This window comes from Clarias gariepinus, chromosome 16, assembly GCF_024256425.1.
Source record: "Clarias gariepinus isolate MV-2021 ecotype Netherlands chromosome 16, CGAR_prim_01v2, whole genome shotgun sequence".
In the NCBI taxonomy this organism is placed as follows: domain Eukaryota; kingdom Metazoa; phylum Chordata; class Actinopteri; order Siluriformes; family Clariidae; genus Clarias; species Clarias gariepinus.
This window is the reverse complement of record NC_071115.1, coordinates 19086170-19109872: the sequence shown is the minus strand read 5'-3', so window position 1 is coordinate 19109872 and position 23703 is coordinate 19086170. Positions and strand designations below refer to the sequence as shown.

General features: G+C 41.5%; 1 protein-coding gene across 6 annotated transcripts in view; it reads left to right on the top strand.

Moving 5' to 3' along the window:
- LOC128544419 (BAH and coiled-coil domain-containing protein 1) overlaps positions 1-23703 on the top strand; it is a 68601-nt gene that overhangs the window by 29242 nt on the left and 15656 nt on the right. For 2 of the 6 annotated variants that reach the window (XM_053514502.1, XM_053514508.1), the window contains exons 3-10: positions 8480-8662; positions 17500-17625; positions 17805-19967; positions 20271-20397; positions 20485-20690; positions 20973-21131; positions 22425-22669; positions 23159-23513. In XM_053514502.1, the coding sequence (XP_053370477.1) occupies positions 8480-8662; positions 17500-17625; positions 17805-19967; positions 20271-20397; positions 20485-20690; positions 20973-21131; positions 22425-22669; positions 23159-23513 (3564 nt within the window). Of the gene's footprint in view, positions 1-1828; positions 2046-8479; positions 8663-17499; positions 17626-17804; positions 19968-20270; positions 20398-20484; positions 20691-20972; positions 21132-22424; positions 22670-23158; positions 23514-23703 lie in introns of those variants that run through there. The other 4 variants (XM_053514507.1, XM_053514509.1, XM_053514503.1 and 1 more) reach the window with 4 other exon arrangements.

Genomic DNA, 23703 nt, shown 5'->3' with positions numbered 1-23703 from the left:
GAGCTAGGTCCAAGCCAAACGGCAGTAGTCTGGAGTGTTATGGTCTTCCTGTGATGTGAGGTATGAAGTAGTGGTGGGAGCGCAAGAGCATGCTGTGATGACTTTCACTCACCATCTCTGAACATGTTTCCAGAAACTCGCCGTTGTTGCAGCGTTACGGTCCAATCTTGACTCACTATGGCATGTGTGTGTGGGGGTGTGTGTGCGGGGGGGTGTGTGCATGTGTGTGTGTGTGTGTGTATAACAGGACTAGAATTACACCACTGCTGTCCAGACTTTCTCCTGTCATTCTTTCCACCATGATCTTCCATCTCCTGACAACAGGCCGTGACTCAGCACTTGCTCGCTTTTGTTTCAACTCTGTCTTATGTCTCTTGCTTGTTCTGATTCTGTGGCTTTTTTTTTCTTCTGTGTCCCTCACACCACAGCTCAGACCCCCTTCAGGCAGCGTGTCCATGTGAAAGCATTCATTGTCCTTGAGACGCCATACTTCCTGCCTGTATCCTCCTTTGCAAATGTCTTTCCCTATCCAATTCTGATATTTACCGTGCCCATAAAATGTGTCTCCTGCAGCTCTCTGCCTCCAGACATCAGTCGGTTTGCCCAAGTCTGCCCCTGACTGCTGGCACAGAGAGCAGCGCTGGAGCCTCTGTCAATGAGAAAGCTGTTTCTAGAGACAGGCCCCTATAAATGATTAATCGCCGAAAAGCTTTGCTCGGTGTCCCTGGGGAACGAGGCTGGCGCAGTAGGTAGAGGCCTGCTGCATGTGTTCCCTTTGCTCTGCTCTTCAGTTCTACAGATGTGTCCCTCCTCCTTCGCTTGCATTTCACGCACAGGCGATAACTCTTGCACATTCGCATTCGTGTGTTCACACGCAGCTTGCATGAGCCTGTCTGGCTTGGCCGGCTCCATAGTTATTGGCATGATTAAGTTTTGAAGACCTAACTGTCTGGCTGGCTCTAGCCATTTCACAGTTACCTTAACTGCCACCAATAAAGCTTTAATTTGAGCCACTTGGTTTTAAAGAGGTTCCTGAATAGTTTTTGTCTTGATTTGTTGTGGTTGAAGAGGCTTATCTCTATTATGTCAACTTCAACTTATGTCATGTAAACAGCAAATGTGAGTAAAAAAAAAAAATCCTCTTTTGACCTTCTACTCCCATTTTATTTACATTAGACTGCAAAGTCGCAGAATGCTCTTCACCCCACCCTCTTTGATTTGAGCTGGAGTGGCTAACCACCAAGCCACTGCACAAACACTGGCTGCCAACCCTGAAGCGAATGGCCACAATTCTCCCTTTCTCTTTCTCTTTCACTCTGGCTTTTTTTATTCCCTCTCTCCACTTCGTCCTACCTACGGTTTCTAACACACCCTTCTTCCCACACATCTCCTCACCACCCCCAGACCAACCACATCTACCAAACTCACTCCACAAGCATGCACAGAGGCGAGTGTTGGAGGCGTGTGCTTGCCCTCCTTTGGTCTCTTCCTACTCAAGCCCTGGAAAAACTCCAACTCTGCTTACTCTGGTTCTGATCAGACCAAACCCGCCAGCCCCCACGATACACACACCCACACACAACCTCGAGGGGGTCCACCTACACTTAGCTGTCCTCCCACAGCGTCCTGAAAACAGCGTGTCCGTTTCCAGTTGCCTCTAGACCAGCAGGAATGTTTGGCTACCAATCCATTTAATGTTTTCAAGATGATTTTGACCGTTATAAGGAAATCCCCCCATTTGAGTAGCCATTTGAAATTCCTTCTGCTTTTTTACAGCACGGAAGTGTGCTCTGAGTCACTGGGTGAAAAGCGTAAGCTGGCTGTTCTGTCTAGTCTACAGAGCCTTAACTGGCGTACCAGTGAGTACAGTAGTGCCTGAGCTTCTCGTCTTCGGGCCAGGCATCGTCCTCTCAGGAGTGTAAAGTGCCGTGATTTTCCGATCCGTTTTTCAAACCATACATTTAGCACCTGTTTTTGTGGAAGAAAGCCAAGTGTGACAGAGGAGTCCTGTGCCCCTGACGACGCTACAGGGATGTTTTTGCTGGGTGAGTCTGTCAGCCTTGCTGTCATTTTGCTCTTCTTTTTTTTTGCCACCTCCTGAGTAGATTTCTCCCTGCGCTTCATTTCACCGGGAGCCTGTGTGGCTGGATTTGTGTGCCAGCCAAGATTGTGGAACCAAGACAATTGTTTCTCTTGGATCGTGCCAGCATGATGAGAGCTTCCCAAAGCCTCCACCACATGTTAGTGACTGAGAGCTGACGAGGCCATATGTACACATTTTCCTCTGTACTCACTATTTGAAAATCTTAAATTGCATGTCTTCTACGTCGGGGAGAGTTGTGTGAGACAAAGTGTGCCTGTGTGCTAGGAGTAGAGAGGAATTAACTGGCGGGTCCAACTGTCACATCTGTCGTTTATCTGCATAGCTGTTTGTGTGGCATTCTTACTGGCTCCTTCTGGTGCTCATTGATGCCAAGGTGGGTTTCCACTGGAGTAATCAAGGCTGATATTTAGTTCCCTGTATTAGACTATGTGCTTTTTAGCGAAGCAGGGACTAGGGTAGAGCCAACTACAGTGAACATTGCTGATTGTTTAAACACAAACTTGACAGAACAACAAACCCACTTACCCACACGCATTTAGCCAACAAGAGATTATTAAAAGTTGTCGAATTTTTGCAGGGGCGTGGCAGGACTGACAACGTGGACTAGTTCAGTCACCCATAAGTGCTGCCTGCCGGTGGCAGTTGTTTAGATAGCTACATGGATGTTAACCTCATATTTATACAACAAAGCAAAACTGTTTCAATAGTCACACTTTTGAAATCCACTATGTTCTCTTGAACTCTCATGAAATATGGCACAGATTATGATTACTAATTAAAATCTGAATTGTATTTTTCCTTTTAATGTCTGGTATGAATTTATTTACCACAGATGCGAACAGATGTATGATTCCCCACACACATGGTTTGTTACTGCTCCTTTAAGTTAACTGCTTATGCCTCACTCAGAAAGCATCTTGACGTTTAAAAAGATCTTAAAACTGGTCTCAGATCAGAATAAAATGGTGCCAATGGGACCAATATTGTGTTTTCAAATTTTTTCATGTGCTTGTTGATGTATTAGTCATTTTTTGTCCTTCCTGTCCTCTGACACTTTCGGCACGAAAACACGTGTGAGCCCAGCTGTGTTTATAGTAAACAAGAACATTTGAAAATGCATATTAATCGTAACTGTATACATTTGTGTATAGAGGTACGCAAAAGCAAATGCTAAACCCTTAATTATATAAAAAGATCTCAGTTGCAGGCACGTGATTCGCGTTTCCTAAGTGTCCACAGAAACGTTCTCTGGCACCGATGAGGGCCGTATGCCAAAGCTGAAAATAAATGCAGTCTGAGGGAGAGAACGCAGTGGAGGGGAAAAAACAGGCAGTTATGATCACTGGCTTAGCCACAGCGAGCTTGCCGGAGCCCATGTCATCCTTTTAATAAGCTGCTAAGCAAACAGTGGCGCGGGCCCCATTCGTGTTCTCGCACCCTAGACCTTCACTTCATTCGGCTGCTTTCCTTGGCAGCAGCCCCTAACCTGCTACTTTTGCTCCACTTTGGTCTGTGTGGGTGTGATCAAATTATTAAAGCAAGAGAACTAGCACAGGCAGGAAGGGGGAGAGTAATGTGGAGGGAGGACGTGATGATGTGGCTGCTTAGAACACCTGTTCACTGCAGGACACGCTCTAGGTTAAGTGTGTGCATGTTGGTGACTGGGGGAGAGGGAAAAGTGAGCCAGAGTAAAGCAGTTGCAGGGAAGACAAAAGGAAAAAGTTGAAGGTGGTTAAAAATAGTGTAAGAGAAGTTGCTGGACTGATTTTCACACTTGTCAAAAAAAACAAAAAAAACATGTTGGTATGTGCTAATGCCTGTGAAGTGAATGTCCTTGAAGAGGTGTACTCAATGAGGATGTTTTGGCAGTGATCCATCACTCCAGTCACAGTTATATAGCAGAAGGTGCTCTCAGAGTCATTCAGCCACAATAATTGCTCTCTGCAATTATATTCACATTGCAAAAAACACCATGCCGTTTTGGGTAAAATTTAAGTTCTTTAAATAAACAAAGACATCGAAATGATACAGTTTATGCCGAATGTTAAACTTTAGGCACAGAACTAGAATGCAACATTGCATGACAGTTCACCAAGCGGTTAGTGAAGGAAAAGCTTTGGTGCAATACCACAGTGTTTGTACATTGAAGGCAAAAAAAGCCACATTAGAACACTTTCGGTTGTACAAGCTGAACGATCGAGGGTCATATCGAGTCAACCAAAATAATGCTTTTTTCCTTTTTTCCCTCTTTTTTAAGGAAGTTATATACATGACCCTAAATTCTTCTATTTGTATAGTCACTTTTAACAACCATAATTATCCATACCAACCATAGTTTTATTTAAAAAATGGCAATATATTTAAAAGAAATGTAAGGAGAAAGATATAAATTATCATTATCAGTTTATTCCTGAAGAGCAAGATAGGGACGACGGTAGCAAAGGAAAAACTTCCTGAGATGACAATAAAAAGAATCCTTGAGATGAACCAGACTCAGCATGGAACCCATCCTCATTTTAGTGATACCAGAATATACAGTATATAGCAGGGATAGATTTGCAGTCCTACAGTGTGCTATGAGGCTGAAAGGCTACACAATAAATTTAGCTGCATGCAAATTTAAATCACGAGGTGTTTAAAGTTGCACATAAACTGTCTGTGAAATCTTGCTGTGAAGTCTTGGTAAAAAAAACATCTCTGTCTATTGCTTTCTTTAATCCAAGTACACTGTCTGGACAAAAAAAAAAAAGTTAAGGGAAGGCTGTGCATCAAGCAAAGAAAACGACTAAGGAGATTTGTGAGAACTGAAATCGGGTGAAGGACACACTATTAAAACCTTAAAGGATTGTGCTGGGCAATCAACTTTGAGCCAAAAAAAAAACACCAACCTGGGATTAGAGATCCATTAAACTCTTGGTGAAGTTGCATTAAAAAATAATCATCAGTAGAATTCAATGCTATATTAAATAGTCAAACTAAGGGCATTTCCATGTGCACATGTGACGAATATGATGAGAATTCATAAGATTTAGAAAAAAATAGTTTCTCTAAAAGAAGTCTAGTAGTTGGTGTGACTAATCTCAAAGAGGCATAAATTTGCTAGGGGGCATAAAGATTGGACTTTGGACATTGGAAAAAGGTCATGGGGTTTGAGTTTAGATTCACCCTATTTCCAGGGTGATTGGCACATCATTTCATTTCATTTTCTTACCTTGGAAATAGGGTTCATAGTGTTCACTGTACAAGCCCCTGAAGGCAGTGCTATGATCTGGGCTTGCTTCAGTTATATACGTTATATATCAGAACATTATATATCAGCTGACTACCTGAATGCAAGGCAATTATGGCCAAAATTGACCATTTTAGTCAATACTGAGATCACAAATATTTAATATCATAACTGTATGATGTGATGGATTTCGAACAAAAAATAATAACATTAGTGTAAAAAAGGAATGCAGCACGATGATCATTAAATCTCAGTTATCTTGTTTTCATAATCATAAGGAGCAAAGTGTGATTCAAATTGAAATTCAATTAATTGTTCAGCTCTACCTGAATGTACCGGATGACCAGATTATCACATCAGCATATTTTTCCAGGCATACAGTATTCCAGGACTCAAATTGTAAAAGCCTGGTTCTGGGAGCATGCGGAATCATTTTCACACATGAATTTCACACCACATTGCAGGCCATAATCAAAGCTAAAGGCGGTTGAATGAAATATTTGTGTGCAACATTTTTTTTTTCTTCTTCTTTTTTTTTTTTGGCAAAGCTATATACAATTAACCAGTAACAGATTGCTGTAGGAAAGAGGACTGTTCAGAGAACTGATTAAATCCATGGTTGAACATGTCTTAGTAAGGATCTTTAGCTCATTTTCTGCAAGAGAATAAAAAAGAAGAAGAAAAAAAAATCAGAACTACACATTATTGTCCTGTATGCATTGGGGCTATCTGTATGTAAGAAGCAGTTTAGCAATTTCTGCAAAAATTTTGAAAAAAAATGCCCTGTGACATGCTTTAAAAAAAGTGTCTTATTCATAATAGATTCCAGTTTTTTTGCTTTGAACAACTTCCAGGTTGGAAGGAAGAAAATAAGCTAAAAATACTTCTTTAAAATGTGCTAGAATAGAAATTACTACTTGCCGTGTTTTAAATCACAGCATTTTGAATAATAACCCTGTCCACTACTAAATGGCTGAATGCATTATGCTGTGAATGAGCGGATGCACAGTTTCAGCATCTGTTATTTATGTGTTCATAGTTTATGTACACACAGCACATACATGTTCATGCATATTCATGCACCACGTTAGGGATTTGGCATTGGGGAATAGATCCCAGGCATATTTGACAAAAGAGCCTACCAGGGTAAGGGGAGAACAGTTTAAGCCTTGCTTAATCGGAATGTGTGTGTGTGTTTTTTTTTGTTTTTTTTTTGGTCCTCATAATACATAATGGACAATCAGAGGGCAGTTTATAGAGGTGCTGTTCCGAATGGTCAATTACTCATCATTGTCTACTTAAACATACTGGAGTGGGTGTGGAACAGATTGCAGCACTGCTACATTTATTACAGGGCTGAGGCAAACAGAAACCCTTGGAGAGTGGAGTGAGTGCTCTCTGAGCCTCTGGGTAATGTAGTCTATACATCTTAGTGTCATTCCGTATAATTAAGACAAAGTGTTTACCTGCCCGAAATTGAGGCTGCATGATTACGTTTGTCTTGACTGCTGGTGTGCTGCTCAAAATGTTAGGTCAAAGCATGACAAGATTGTACCTGTCGAGTGTCAATCAGTTGCTTTGTTTTCTTAAAAGAATACTTTTGTTCATTAAATGTGCAGGGATGAGAAAGTGAGAAAGCGAGTGCTGGGGAGAGAGGAGTTGGATGGAAAATTCCAGAAGGACAACGAATGGCATGGCAGAGGAGAAGATAAGAAGTAGAGAAATGGAGCAGGGTTCAGGGAGAGATTGAGGGCGTGAGAATGAGAGATTGAAAAAAAAAAAACCAAGATAATGGACGGAGAGCAAGAGAGGGAGAGAAATGGGGGATTAGAAAGAGAACACAAGGGAGTATATGAGAGGGAAGGAGACCGAGAGTGTGCATTCAGCTGTAAGATGAGATGTCTGTCCAGTCGGGTGTGAGGAAACCAGGCTTGGCCAATATGTCTTTGATATAGCTATGTATACATATAATGTATTAATATGTATGTATATGTGCATTGAAATGTGTCATTTATGATCATTATCAAAATTATTTGAAATTTTTGCTAAAACATACCTGAATGAACACCAGAAACTGGGTCATTCATTCATTCATTCATTCATTCATTTATTCAGTGCAGTGGATCTGGAGCAAATCTTGAAAACACTAAGCATAATGCAGGAATGCATCCATGGCACCAAGCGCACAAATACCCACACATTCATTCACACCTAGAAGCAACGTAGTATAGCCAAGTCACCTGCTAGCATGTTCTTGGAGGTGGGAGAAAACTGGAAAACTGAGTGGGAATCAACATAAAATTTCACCCATGCAAAACCCTGAGCTCAGGATTTACCCAGGGACCTTGACGCTGTGAGACACCAGTGATACCAGTTGTGACATTGTGCCTCCTGTGCTGAAAACAAATTTTTAATATAAAAGATGCCATAGCATATACATATGTGTCCCAGTATCTTCTTAACATTTTGGTGGTGCTCTTTTGATCTTGCGCTACCCTTTTTTTAAATATTAGTATAACAAAAGTTAATGGAAGTATTTCCTAATTATTTAACCATTCTTTAGTAAGAGCCTAATCCTGGTCATGAGTATGGTGGATACCAAACCCTGCTGCATGGAAGTACAGTTTGTAAGAAAAATGAACACCATGATTGAATTGGTAGTCCATCACAGGGCACCACATAGCACACACCAGCTCATACATCACATCTAGTCTACCTGCTGGCACGTTTTTGAGAATTGGAAAAAAAGGGGAAAGCCAGAAATTCATAGGAAAAAAATGTAAAACTCCACCCACAGCTCATGATTTATCCCTAGACCCTGAGCTTAGCACTAACATTGCCGGCTGTGTCACTGCCCATCTCTTTTTAGCAAAATTCCCCTAAATTTTGCTAAATATCTGCATGGTTGGAGCAGTGTTAGTAGAATAAGTTAACCAGATGTTCCTGCAAGGTCTATAGTCAGCAAGAGAATTAGAGCAATATGCCAGGTGTTGTTGCAGATGGAAAACCAATCAGAAAATTAATCCATATGCCCAGACTTGTCCACCATTACTATAGCTGCCCAAATCTCATAGTCCTAAACCTTGTTTTTTTTCTGTCTCCTCCCCCCACTTTGCTTCATTTCCTATTTCCTTGTGTGGATGCAGGCAGCGGACTGATGGGCAACTCTTCTGCCTCGTTTATGGGGACATTTCTTGCCAGCAGCCTGGGTTCCTCTCCCTCACACCCACCTCACCCCTCCAGACCGCCGTCCTCCCCCTCTTCTCCCCCATGTCGTGGAGGGCCACACTCCACTGCCTCCCAGATCTGGTTCCCACACTCACATGAAGGTAAGCCGATCTGCTCCCCCTGTGCATGCATGTTTACCACTATATGTATGTTTATATGTTTGTGTGTGAAAGAGAATGAGACAGGGAGTTTATGTGTTTGGAAAAAGTGCATGCCTGCTGGTTTTCTCATTGAGTTTACAGTCCAAGTAGGACTTTCTGGTTCCCACTGTCTTCAAGGACCCACCCTAGTGGTTTTCCAGATTGTGACAAGAGGGCAAAAGTTCAGCTAAAGAATCTTGTGGTCGTTTGTACACGTCAGCAAGAATGCCATTTCTGCTCAAACACACACATATACAGACACACATGCAAACATACACACACCCCTCAGGCAGTAAAATGTTACACAGTCCACAGTGGTTGCAGCTGTCATCTGAATGATAGTCTGCCTTTTCCCATCATGCTATGTCTCCCACTCCTGACCCTAAGCTTTCCCAGCCAATGCTCTGCTAAACCTGCGATCCCTTTTCCCTTCACTTCACTCTGAGTTTGTCCACAGTTACTTGCAAAGACAGGTGACAGGAAAATCTACTGGAAGAACTGCCAAGAAAGATGAAGCATTTGTCCAGACAAACCGAGGAGCTGGTCAAACCTGGACTAGAGACAGACAGGGTGGAGTCAGCTGCATTACAGTGTGCAAAATGCTCATAAACTCATCCCTTTGTCATTAGTATAATTATGATCATCATAGTTGTCAAACCTTGGAGTTATGCTAACAACCTACTTGTATAAAAGCATCTCCATCAAGTAGAACTCCTTTTAGGAAGCTTAAAATTCATAACTATCCAAAGAACCATTGAGGTTTCACCAGTTTCCCAGTCAGAATGGTCATAGCTTACTGCAATTCTAGAAGTGAACACCAATAAAAAGAGTTTGCCTTCAGATTGGATAATGGACATTGGCTTTAGGGATATCGCTGTGTCAGCTAAAGTGTCGCAAGCATTGGAGACATCCTCTGTAAGAATTCTTTGTTAGTGTTTTAAAAAATGGTAGCATATCTCATTGGAAGACTTGTGGATGCCCTCAACTTGCTAGGACGACATGGGTAAAAAACAGTTGCCCTATCAGTGTCAGTCATCTTCTCTGAAGAAATGGCATGTTAATAAAAAAGGCGATGATAGTAGGGACGTTACTAAAAGTAATAAGGATGATTATGAGCAGGATTATTATGATGGGCTATTATCTCTATTGCAGTTTAATTGTGTAGAACACCGAGGGAGCATGATTGAATCCCAGCCCGTCATCAGCTGTGTTCGACTCTCTCCCTCTTTAAGTTAATTGCATATTGTCTTTTCTCCGGTTTCCATCGAAAGCGAGTCATCAAAACGAGGGGCACAATTACCCAGGCTGTCCTCTGCTCCATGGGTGCCTACAGTCTCCCGCCAGCAGCATTGGTGTATGAGTGTGTGTAATTGTCTTTGCCTATTGGCTTTGTAAGGTTTTTTTTTTTAGATGTGAAAGTTCCTTTAAATAGTCCTTTTCTTACATCAATCTTGAATCAGTTTTTTGCTTTTCTCACAAATCTAAAATTCAGTAATGATATACTAAATATACAAAATCTAATCTAATACCCCTATTTCACCTATGCGGTTTGACTCACTGTGAGATGCGGTGTCGAGCACCGTGAGCTGACGTTACGCTGATGTTCTGCAAAGTTCTGCAAGGTCCGCAAACTTCCGCAAGGACCGCCAAAAAAATTAAACATGTTTAATTTTTCATGCGGAAAGATGGAAACGTACTCACAGCGCCAAAAACTTGCGGTGAATCATAATGAACTTACTTACGGCCACCGCGTAAAACCGCATAGGTAAGATAGGGCTATAAGATGTATGTAGATAAAAACAATATGACACAAAAGGAAGTGCTGTTGTACTGAATATTAGCACAGTTAGTGACCGACTGGCAGCCAAAAGGTGAGGTGAGTAAACATGGAGGTGGTGGACAATCCTGAGGAACTACCAGATTCCCACTTGTTTTCCTTTAGGATATCAACTAACTTTGGGGGTTTGGGGCTTGAATATCATATAGAGTAAAATGGAAAGCTAGTGCGCTATGTAGGGTGTGCAATCTCCTGTTCCACACAGCAATTAGTGCCCTTGGAAAGAGGTTAGAGAGAAATTTGGGATTCGAACTTGTGTTACAAGCTGGATAACTTTGAAGCTGTGAACAAAACATGGATGGTTAAGAGGCATTTCGCAATGACTTAGAAGCAATTTGTAGGGAGACAAAGTCATGATAATTATAGCATGTGTTTTATTGCTGGAAATTATGTCGTGTCTGGTTTAGAATGTGGGTTTTGGCAGGCAGCTGCTCTCCCCGCTCTCCAGTACTGCGGCCCGAACCAACCTACCAGTTTTCCACCAATTCTGCAACCGACAGCTTGTGTAATTAACGATTGTTAGAACACCTGTGATGTGGAGTGCTACATACAACTAAACATCCCAGTGGTGTTACACTGTATATCACCCCTTGTGGAATCCCTTTCATCTAGTCAGATTACTTGGGCGGAGCTAAGTAATCTGATTAAATACTAGAAATATACCCTGCATATTTTTGAGCTAAGTGTTGTATATTAATAATAATGCTCATATCACCTAGACCAGTTATGCAGGTGCATGTCAAGCTCCAAATCTTGTGTATACATGGATCTGTTTGTGTGTTCCTGGTCCATGTCCTTGTTTAAATGGTGCATAATAATTTGAAAAGTGGAGTGTGCTCTATTAAGGAAACAAAAGATAGGATGGCTGGGAAAGTCTTGGATACAAGTATGAGTAAATTGCCTTTTGGTAAAATAGATGGGGTGATTTTCAAGCTATAGTTTTTTCATGCTCTCAGGCGGGGGCGTTATCAGCGTCCTATGACTAATAGTTGTAGTAGGTAGTTTAGCTTTTTCCCCTAAGTGTGAATGTATTTGGTCTGTCATGGACTGGGGGCGTTTCAGCTTTGTGGCAAGTGTTTCCATCATACGCTCCAGCACCACCATAATCCTGATTGGGATGTAACAGTTACTGGAAATTCATTTTGAGATTGTTAAGCAGTGACATTTTCTGTCTGTTCACATCTCATTCTCTGAGTTATAAATGACAGACTTTTTCATTTTGTAATTTATTAAGAAATGTATTTTTTTGTTGAAAAATGTTGTCCTTGGTTTATATGGTCAACATTTGGTTTACTAAATCATCATTTCCATGAGCCTTACTGGAAATTTCTCAGGAATTGTACTACGTCTGAACCTGCTAAAGCGATCCTTTACTGGCTTAAACTTACACTCCTACTGATACAATACCATGGAAGTCCCTGATACATGTGCATGCATTAAGAAGCTTTTTTTCAGCTAGTACAGCAATGCTGCTCTGTTCCTTTTCTTTTTACTGTCTTTTCCAAGTTGGCAGATTATGACTGTATTAACTTTACAGTAACACATGAAAAGAATGTTATAAATAGGCTTATGACATTGCCAGCATGAGGCCTGGCAAATACAGTCTATAAACACAGACTATATTTAATTTTTTCAAAAAGGGAGAAATGAAACTCTACCAAACGCAGGGAGAAACCTCAAGGCTGAAAGCCTGCTGGCTAGTGTCCAAATTATGACTTTAACTAAGCCTAACACAGGGCCTGTCATTTCTTCCATCTTGCGCTCAGCTCACTCAGTTTTCCCATCTTGCATTGCTCGCGCCCGGCTCTTGTCAGCTCCCTGCATATTTTCAGTGTCTCTTCCCTATGATTTGTCCCCACCCTTTTCTCTGTCTCCATTCCTTTCAATTAACAGTCGCTGGGAACAATATTTCACGTTTTTCTTCTGTGCCTCGCAAGTGTCGCTCTGTCACGTTTTCTCAATTAGTAGACTTGACAAGCAGCTCTGCGTGTCCCTCATCCCCCCTCCCCCCCACCCCGTCACTCTCCTTGCTATCTCTCTATTTCGTCTCAATTTACTCTAGCCTATTTACAGTTGAAAGCTTGTATTTGGTGGCATGTGCGGAGATTGGATAAGGCATAAGCTGTCCACTGGGGGAATAAGTGAATTGAATAAAAAAAAGAAAAAAAAAAAATCACACATATGTTATACTAGTGCCTGACCAGTATATCATTTAACAGATTGAAATTGGCCAATAATAAAGCAATACATACTGATAAGCATTACTGCTAATAAAGTACTAATAACATAATGAAGCATAAAAGGCACACAATAGTTTGCTGTGCACTGTAGTTTGCAGTTTTTCAAAAAATTGCGGTTAGGATAACTTGCCTTTTATGTTTAATTCTGTCTGTCTGTCTGTCTGTTTGTCTGTCTGTCCGTCTATCTATCTATCTATCTATCTATCTATCTATCTATCTATCTATTCTTATATGCAATATTGCGCAATACAGACAGTTGCCTGTTTTTGTCGTTCGCATGTTCTAGCACGTTGTCAGTTTAGTGATCAGAAAATTACATAAACCAGTCAAATTGAAACTAAAAAATGTTTTGTGGAACTTGGAGGCCACGTCAACACCTTGTTGTTTCTCAAATCATTCCTAAATGATTTTGCAGTGCGGCATTATCTGACCGAACAAGTTTATCGCCTTTAGGGAATACCACTGCTTGGAAGCGGTATAATTGGTCTGCAACAATGTTCAGCATCAAACATTCCACCGACATTCCACCTGTCCTGGAAGTTCTTTCAGTTAAACATTGTATAGATTACCAAAATGGTACTTGTCAAAGTAACTTAGACACTTACACTTGCCCATTTTTCCTGTTTCTAACACATCAATTTCAAAAACGAACTTGCTGCCTAATATATCGAACCCTTTGACAGCTGCCACTGTAGTGAGATAATTGTTATTTACTTTATTGTCAGTTTTAATATTATAGTTGATCAGCTTTTTTTGGCACTACATAAAAGTTTCTTCTTGGGTTTCCATTGTACTTGAATAATTTAGAGGTAAAATGCATACTGCTAACTGTAAACCTACTGGAAGCCTACTACTACTTCTCTTTCTTTGCTTTTGAAAACTTTATTAATAAATTGATGGTTATGTGAACTATTTCTGCTGTTTATTAGAGTTTATTGAGTAGTGGTACTTTTAGGCTCTTAAAATATATATTGGTGAGAAGAATGATATCAGTTAAACTCCTAAGTGCAAATATGCTCCACTTTGGATTATTAAAACTCCTGATTATTATCATATAGTATGACTGTCCATAGTATTTAATTCAGTAAATTCTCCTCTCTCCCCAGCTCTGGCAAGGTTTAATTTGTCTGTCGATTCTCTTTCTTGCTGACTGGTGTTGGGGCAAACAACCTTAGGATTCCGTAAATTTCCTCCACAGGTGCTGGGTAGTCTGAATAGGACAGCAAACCTGCTGAAGTCTTTTTTTACTGTCTTAAAAAAACCCTCTCTTCTTTAATCAAGCATGCCAGCTGGCATTGCATTACCAGAGTTAGTGTCAGCATCCGGCAGTAAATATATCCAGCATCAGGTGGACTGCAGCTTCCTTCTATTCTTGCAGCTCGATTAACAGTAAAAGGAGCCTTTTTGCCACCCCAAAGCAGCCCACACTTTCTATGCAGTGATGCCCCTGTCCAGCATTGAGCAGCTTCTTGCTATCATTCAGAGCCAGACTGCAGTGTGAAATTCAGATTACTACCCAAAGTAAGGGAGAAAACACATGCACACACTCAGCAGGGCATGCTACATTTTAGTATGCCTCTTGCGAAAACTTAATTGAAGTCATGTTTAAACAAATATAATCCCCCCCCCCCCTATATTTTTAAGTCCTAAACAAATTCTCATTAATGGCAGTGCTCTTTAATGTTGCCAGGCTTTGTGCGAGAAAAAAAAAAATCTAATCTAAATCTAATGATTATATGTGGCAGTTCCGTCTTCAACCCAGGACTAATTAGCACTGACGAATTCTTTAATGTATCTTTTTTTAATCTCTACTTAAGAAAATTAAACATCTAAAAAAATTCATCAATATAAGTCATGTCAGATGTCATGGATGGAGTGAGTCTGATTAATCCTGAATAAAGATCAGCTGTTTCTGAATATCTTCTTGACATTTTCTTGGTTTCCTCTAACCGCTGAGACCATGGTGCACAAAGAGATTAAAAAGCATGGACAGAATTTTATTGGGATTTAATCTGAAGGGTAACAATGTGGAGTGAAGTACAAACAAATTTCCAAATCATTAAATGTGCCATGGAACACCATAAAGGCCGTTATTACAACAACAACAAAAAAAACAGGGCTCCACAGTGACATTAGTAGGAATGGTAATGATTATCAAATAATGATGGAAGAACAAGATAAGAATTTATTAGAGCGGCTGCAAGAAAATCTACAGCAGTGTTAAAGGAGCTGCTTTATATAGGACAAGTACTTTTCACGCCCTATGTGCCAGTCCTCTCTTATGTCTTTAGACATTGCCTAGTCAAGACACGGGCAATCATCAGTAGCTCCAAATACCAACCTATTATGTTACAAAATCTAAATCTCTTTTTTATGCAGCTGAAAAAAAAATAAATCACTTTTCAACATCATAATGACCAAAAAAGCAACCTGACTTGAACATAGGAATGGCGTAAGATGTTGGTCAATGTTTTGTAACGTCCCAGTCGGATCCCAGATCTAAATCCTATTGAAAAACTGTAGAATAAATGAATGTGGGTTGCGTAAAGGAGAGCAAATGCAAATGTGATCAATCTGGAAAATTTTGCAAAAGAAAAGGGCAATAAAATTGCAAAAGACGAATCAAGATGTGGTAAGTTGGTAAACACCAAATGTCGTCTTGGAAGCAAAACTTGCTTTAACACAATATCAGCTAAGGGATGTGCATAGTTTCTTAACCAGGGTTTTGCAAAATAACACATTAACAACAAGGGGAAAATTACCTTATATTTGACTTTGTATTGCATTAAACTCTAGTAAGCTATTTCACGGTCTTCATCTCTGTACTTAGAGTCGGTATATATGGCTATTAGCTCTCAAACAGAAATAAGAAAAATGAATTATCCCAACTGGGTGTTCCTGTTTCTTTTCACAGCAATTGCTATCCAATAAAATGCCATTAAACAGAGAGATGCATTAATGAAAAACTGTATTGTAATAAGTATTTTTAATTATATGACATAATAGTGTATTTACTAATGTTTCTGGCAGGCGATCCGATCATGGCTTCGGCATACTGAGAAAACCTTCTACATTGATGGTATCCAAGCACTAGTGAAATGCAGGGATAAGTTTATTACTGTAGCAGGGGATTATAAAGAGAAATTACGGTATTTTTAACTCTGATAGCTGTATTCTATTATTCTGCACAATTAAAAGTCCCGCTTTGACTTGAACACCCCTTGTGTTCTGAATTATCAATGTTATGTTGGAGGATAAAGGTGTAATGAACATTCTTTCTGTTCTTTTTTCCCTCCACTTGGTATTCTTCATGCAATACTGTGAATATGAGGTACTGCTGTCTTGGCCAAAGCTATTTTTGGACCTAATGGGTGATGGAGATTTATGGCGGAATGGATTAACTGGGTTAATTATCTGCCTTTGTCACGCATCTGGTGAATTAGAAATCGTCTGCTTTTAAAATTCTGCCTCAGTTTGCAATATAATTGATCTAAGATACAGTAAAGATCAGATTGTACAGACTTCTCAAATTTTTCTACTTAAATGGTACCTGCAGAATGTGAACATTATTTTTTATTTGTGAATTATTAAATTGTTTTAAGAAGCCATATTTCTTTTTTCTTTAAATGTTTAACGATGCTTTAAAGGAGAGCTCGGTGCGATTTTGCTCTAAATATTGTATACATGGATTTGTTGTGGTACACGGGTTGAAAAACATGACCTACCTTGTTTAACTCTTTCTTTTGGCTTCTTAGAAAGCTGATGCATTCCCAAAGGCTGTTTTCATTGATTTATTTTTATTTTTTTTATTTAGCTTTCCTGGTTCTCTATTGTTTGTCTGAGTGCATTGAACAGAAGTAATTTTACTGAAGTCCAGCATCAAACAAGTGGTTCATTGTCCCACATTTTAAGCACAAGCAAAGTGAAAGCAAGCAGCGGTGTCGATGGTTTGTGTGCCTGGAGTTTGAATGTTCTTCCTGTGCTTAGTGGGTTACCTCCCATACTCCAAAGACATGCAGAGTGAGCTAACTGGCATTTAAAAATTTCCTGTATTGTGTGTGTGTGTGTGTGTGTGTGTTTGCCCTGCAATGGGTTGGCACTTCATCCAGGGTGTACCCTGCCTTGTGCCCCAAGTCCCCGGGGATAGATTCCAGGCCACCCCACCACCCTGTATGCAATAAGTGGTAGAGAAAATGATTGAGTGAGAATACAGAGTGAAAACAAAGACAGGAGAGACGGACACAAGCTTTATTAAATGACCAAAGATCATGGCGCTCAACACCGCAGGTTTTGCAAAGCTGTGATTAGATACTTGGCATAAATAGATTTAAACATTTTGTCTGTTGACAACATCATTATCTTCCCCATCAATAGTGAGTCAGAGAGAATAGCTCAGTGAGAAGTATGTGTTTAGGACATACTTCCAGTAAGACATGTTCTTATGTTTTTTTGCATTAAAAAACAAGGAATGGAAAATATGATATCCGATATTTGTAGGTAATTTTTGTATGAATCACACTTGCTGTAATAAATGAATGAAAGGATTCAATTATGACCAGAATTAAGCAACTAATGGAAAGCATACACTGTCTATTTTTTCCTTTTATGCCCAGTAATCTTTGTTTACATTTTCTTCCATGATTTGCTTGACTTACTCTTTATCTCTTTCTCTTGTCTCTTTTTGCTCTCGGTCCTTTCCACTCTTCTTACTTTTCTCTTAGCAGCCCCAGGGTACCCACGCTTTTCAGGAAGTCTGGCCCACACATTCCTTCCTATAAGTCATTTGGATCACCATGCCAACAGTGGGGTTCTCTATGGTCAACACCATTTCTATGAAACCCAAAAAGGTGTGTAAAGCATCTAATATACTTTTTATTGTAGCATATTCTTCATTTGTTGTTCATCTACCCTTCTGTTTTTACTTCCAAATGTATACATCAATTCTTAATCATCAGAACCAATGAAATACTATTTTAGCACTGTGATGCCCTGAATTATTAACTATCTTGTTTTATCATTCTCCTAGAAAACTTCTACTTAAGAAGCCTTCCATCCCAACCCCCACTTATTTCAGCCAATCACAGCATTCCACCTATGTCAAGGACAGAGCCAGGGAATACACAGGGCTCTTGCAGTATGGACACAAGAAGTGTTGTAAACTTACACAAGGGTCTTAAGGAAGCCAGTATAGACAAAGGAATGGTCTCAGGTACAAAGGACAAAGAAAGGCCCAGCAGTAAGCATGAATCTAAAGATCGCCACTCCCACCACCAACATCCGCAGCCCCAGCATCTCCACTCACACCAGCCTCAACACCATTCTCAGCACCCTGCCAGTATGGACAACATAAATGGCATGGAGAGGCATAAGGCATCCTTACTTATGGAGTACAAGGACCATTCTCAGAGCATGGGGAAGCCTCTAAGTGCCTGTCTACTCAATGGGAAGTTGCAGAATACAGACTCTCGGGCTGGAGTTGGCTCCAAAGGATCCATGGCCAGCTGTGGAGGAGAGAGCATGGGTAGGGGTACTGGAGATTCAACAAATGCACAAGCTAGGCACATGAGTAACAGCAGTACCGGGCGCTGCACAAAAGAAGCTGTGAGTGGGGAGATGAGGATTAGTGAGCAGCCTCCTCTCGATTGTGTGGAGAGGGGTCAGGTGCTACACCAGTCTTTATCTTACTCTGTGCCTCCTCCTTTGCCTGTGGGTTCAGCAACTAGTGGGGGACATCCAGGCAGCTTTCACTGTTTACAAATACATCCTAGCCATCCACATCACAACCAACACCCACACCACAGCCACCATTCCCACCATCACTCAGATTTTTTCTGCCCTCCCCCTGCTCAACCGATATCTAATTCTTCCTTACATGAAAAAAGAGTTGGCAGCGGTGGATCAAGAGAACCCAAAGCAACCAGACCCACATTTGTACCATCTGTAGGCCACCTTGGGGAGAAAGCTGGAGGCCTCTTTCAAATGGGAAATCCTGAATGCCAGGTGGTGACTGGTGGTGGAAACAGTACCAAAGAAAAGGCCATGGAAAAAGTAGGTGGGGGTCTGGGACATCCAGGGAACTGGCAAGGAACAGGAAAACAACAGGAGCACCAACAGCAACAGCAGCAACCTCCACCACAAAAGCAGCATCCCTACAGAAAAGCAGAAAAAGCCCCTGACTGGATGCACAACAGTGATCATCACTTACAACAACAGCAGCAACAGAATCATCCTCAGCAGCATCAGACTGTGCGATCTCATAGTGCAGACTGCATCAATGGCATGGACACAGAGGTCTTTAGATCTACTCTGACACAGGAGCCCAAAAATGGCCATCTGTTAACTCATCTTAGTAATGTTAACGCACAGTCCTATAGGGATTGCTCACATTCTGGGTCAACACCTAGCTCCTCACCCCTAGCTAAGACTGTGTCTCAGCAAGGGCCTGGTTCTGGAGGTGGGAGCTGCTCAATGCAGAGAGAAGGTCAAAAGGTTGCCCGTATCCGCCACCAGCAGCATGGTAGAACAGGTTCAGGTGGTCCCTCAGCAGAGCTGAGCCAGTCCAACAGCAGTCAAGAGATAAAGCGGAAAATGGACATGTCTCCATACGGTTATAATGGACATCACCATTCACATCAGCAATCACCTGTGCCACCATGGGCAATGCACCCCCATCATGTCCATCTGGAAGATGATCAGCACAGGGCTTATATGGAGTCTGTCAGTGGAACTGCCAGTGGTAGACAGCAGCCCCATCAACACCAGTCAGCTAGAATCGGCCCCCCACCGGCTCCTGCACAGAACCAGCAGGAGGTTTTGGGACCACAGGGAGAGGGTAGTGCCATGAAAAATCTTCTAAAGTATAGTAACCAGCAACAGCCTCTTCTTCTGTCCCAGAAAACCCCATTTGGAGGATTGGGAAGCCTCAAAACGGGACCAAACAGCAACAACTGCACCTTGCAGACTGGCAAAACAACCCTGCCTCCAAGGAAGGTCATAACGAATGAAAATGAACGACATGATTGTGGAGGACGGAGCAGGGAGATGGGGGAAGTGGCTCATGGGGAGGGGGAAGTGCGGCAACCACCGGTGGGTATCGCAGTTGCTGTGGCACGGCAGAAAGAACCAACCTGCAGACCTCCTGACAACCATCCAAGCAGCTGCCAGGGGCGGGTCCACTCTGGCATGAAGGGTAAGCACAACTTTTAACCTCTTAGACACTAAATAAACAAATAGAAAATAAAGCATTCCTGCTTGTTTGTGTGTGACCTCTGGAAGACCTTTCTGCTGAAAAATAAACAACATGCCTTTCAAGACTTAAAGTGGAAACAGTTTTTCCTGCTGCTTGTTGAAATGCTTGGACAGGGAAAGAGAACGCATACAGAGGCTGCTGTGCAGCTGTTACTTAACAGACTGTTTTGATTATTGAAAATACACCATCTCAGCTATCTCAGTTAGAGAAAGAGCCCTGAAATAAAATGTAAATTTTTTTTAGGTCCTTCACGACCCATGTATGTCCCAGACTCTTCCAGAGAGGATGACAGGAAGAGAATGAGTGGGGAGCACCTAGGGGTTAGTGGGGGTCATCCATGCCTGGACAGAGAGCGTGAAACATTTATTAGGTAAATTATCTAAGTTTTACACAAGGTCTCTTTCACACAATATAAATTTTTGAAATAAACACTTTTTCTGTTCATCTGTATTTTAAGGGACAACAAGGAAAGGGTAGAATTTGCAAGGATCCATCCCTCCAACAGTTGCCGCAGTGACCTCCCCTCCCATCTAATGGTGCCTGGTGGCACTTCCCTTCAATCGGGCCAGTTGGGAGACCCTGCTGCACATGCCCACTCTGCGCACCACCACTGGATGCCCCGCACAGCAAGTCCATCCCTCTGGATGACAGGTCATTCCTATGGTGTGTAATAGAAATAAGTAGTTGTAGGAATCAGGAAAGGAAATTAGGCATGAACTTCAATTAAAGTTTAAATTCTTCTTATTATTATTGTTCTTATTATTATGATTGCATTAATTGCAATTAATTGTAATGTTAATTCTGAGAGCTTCATAACAATAAGACATACAGTACATTGTGTACTGAGCTATATGGTGCCATGTCTGTATTTGACATTGTAAATAATAATAATGTAATTTAGCGTACTGAGTATTAAAATCTTTCTCCATTATTTCTATAACTCAGGTATAAGTCACTCCAGTCTCCACCAAAATCTTCCCCCAGGCTTCTCTGCAACTATGCCTGCACCCCTCCAGCCTGTACTACCCCTGCCCCAGGACCCTTCTGCCCAGTTGGTGGTGTTACCCACTGAGCATACTGCCCATCCAGCCACACATCACTTAGGTATGCTGAAGTTTGTCTGCATTGTACTAATTTTTCTCTGTTTCGCTTTATTCCCTGTTTTTCCACTATCATTTCTCTGTTTTATTTTTGGCTACTACACTGTAGTTTTTCTGGGCTCGGTCCAGTTAATCTTCCAACAGAGACTAATTTAGGTTTAAAGACACACAGAGACTGACTGTAGATAACTGTAATTCACAAAAAAAGTTAGCTATGTGGCCAATAGGCAAAACCATTGTGCATGATTCTCTAAAATCCAGCTATTTCCTATAGGCTTCCCACCCCCATCTGCACGGGGATGGCCTGCTGCTTTGTCAGGATGCTCTTCCTGTTCCCAGGTCTATACATAGAGACTGCTTCTGTGATAGCACACATAAAGTTTCTCTAGGCCTTCTAGTCCACATGTGCCCCTTTGCTACAAACAGGCTGTGAAATTTAATTAGCTCTTCATCCTTGACAGAGCTCGCTTCCTTCCTTTCTCTGTTGGAGTTTAAGCAAAGTCGGGAAGCGCATCCACAAAAGTCTTCCCTTGAGTAACATTAGCCAAGCCGGGTTAACATTTCAGAACAAGGTCCATGGTGCAACAGGGAGGGTGAGGATTGGGGGTGGAGGTCTTGAGCTGGAAGGGTTAGCCTGAATGTGTAAGATTTTATAAGATCTGTGTGAAATATGGGAAAGGAAGATCAACAACAGGCCTTGAGAGCTATAAAGTTTGTCTAAGTAAGCCATGCTCAGCTGTTGCTGACGCGCAGCATGCACACTAGCTAAGTTTCTCAGTCCTCAGCAGAACAGCAGAACTGCTCTAGCAGCAGTACAAACATGGGAACTGGGAGATTTTTTGCATTATATGCTTCCATAAAGGCCCACCATGGATCTTGGCAGGAGGATATTTTTAAGGAACACACCTGTTTTCTTAGGCTAGCCAAGTTAATGCTAAATCTCAGGCTGGTCCGAAGTTTTCCATGCTGTGCATCATCATCATCAGCAAAATTATCATCACAAAATAAAGTTTCTTAAAGATTCTAAAAACAGATTTGAAGCAAGGTGCATTACAGTATATATATGTGTCAGCATGTATGTGCGAGAGAATGTGGGAGTATTCTGTTTGGTTTAACAGTCTTGCTGCAGTGCCCTTAATGTAGGCTGTGGTACAATGAGAGAGCACTGTATTTGTGTTTGTGTTTCTGTGAGCAGGTACTTGTATAAGTGAATTTGACATTGTTGATTGATTTCTGTATATACCAAAATAAAATTATTGCTAAAAATTTTTCTCCCCCTTTCTTTCGTGTCTATTAGATGTGATGGAGCAGCCAGGTCTGTGGCCCCCAGTGTACAGGGCCCGGGGGCCTCCCTCCCACATGCAGCATCCTGCTGTGTACTCTCGCTCCCAGTTTCTACGGCAACAAGAACTGTATGCACTCCAGCAACATCAGCAGCTGCAGCATCAGCAACATCCTGGCCATCAGCAGCCGCCTCAACCATCGCAGCAACACAGAGGAGCACACAGTATAGAGCCTCAGCACAGAAATTCTCATAACCAGGCATGTTTTTACAGGTTTACCATGTATTGATATAAATGCGTAGCAAATGGGCAAAAGTGATACACAAAAGTCACATAATTTATTGAAAAATGGACTATTCATAAAAACTATGCTAATACAACATAGGATAAGTTCATCATACGCTGCAAATTGTGGGTAGGATACTGTGAAATGAACGTTTAAAAAATGCACAAATTTCCCAATAGGAAGAATGGTAAACTAGTTCAATAGACAACCAAGTACTATTGTATTACACTTAAAATCTAAAGAAACCTGTGTCAGATTCAGCAATGCATTTGTATTACACTTAAAATCTAAAGAAACCTGTGTCAGATTCAGCAATGCATACTGCTTTCATTAGCTGCCATCAGTACATTTCCAAGGCTTTTTGGTCAAATTGTCCGTATTTGTTTACCATTTGGATAGAGTGGTAGATCCAAAATCTGTTTATGGCTTCACTTTACCTTAATTTGCAACTGTTTATTTAAGATGCAGAAGAAACCTGAGGACCATGGAGCATGTGGCATGGAGTTGCAGGACATCCTGTCTGAGCCCAGGAACCCCAAAACTACCAAGTCTTATGCCTATGGTTCTTCAAATCGGGCTTCATCACCTCCCAGGGCCTCTACTGCGCACATGTCACCCTGCTGTCAGTCGCCATGTATGCATCCTCATCCGAAAAGCACACCCTCCACCCCCTGCCCTGTCCCGAGTCCTGCCGCTACTGTGCCCTGCTCCCCTGCTATCAGTCCAGCCCCATCACAATTACCCAATATTACAGAACCTCAGGACAACCGAGCAAAGGGGCAACCACCTCAAGACTACCCTCAGTCTATGGAACCAGGTAAGACAGTCTGAATTTCATATTGTTTCATCCATGTATACAACTTGAGACTATTGAACTTGACAAGTGAAGTTGACAGGATTCTGGCTTCAGAACCTTTTTTTGTGTGCATCTGTTGGGCCTGCCTAGACTAGAGATTGTGCTGACAAGTAGTTTTGCCTGACTTGATGTCAGCCTTAGAGACCTTTTG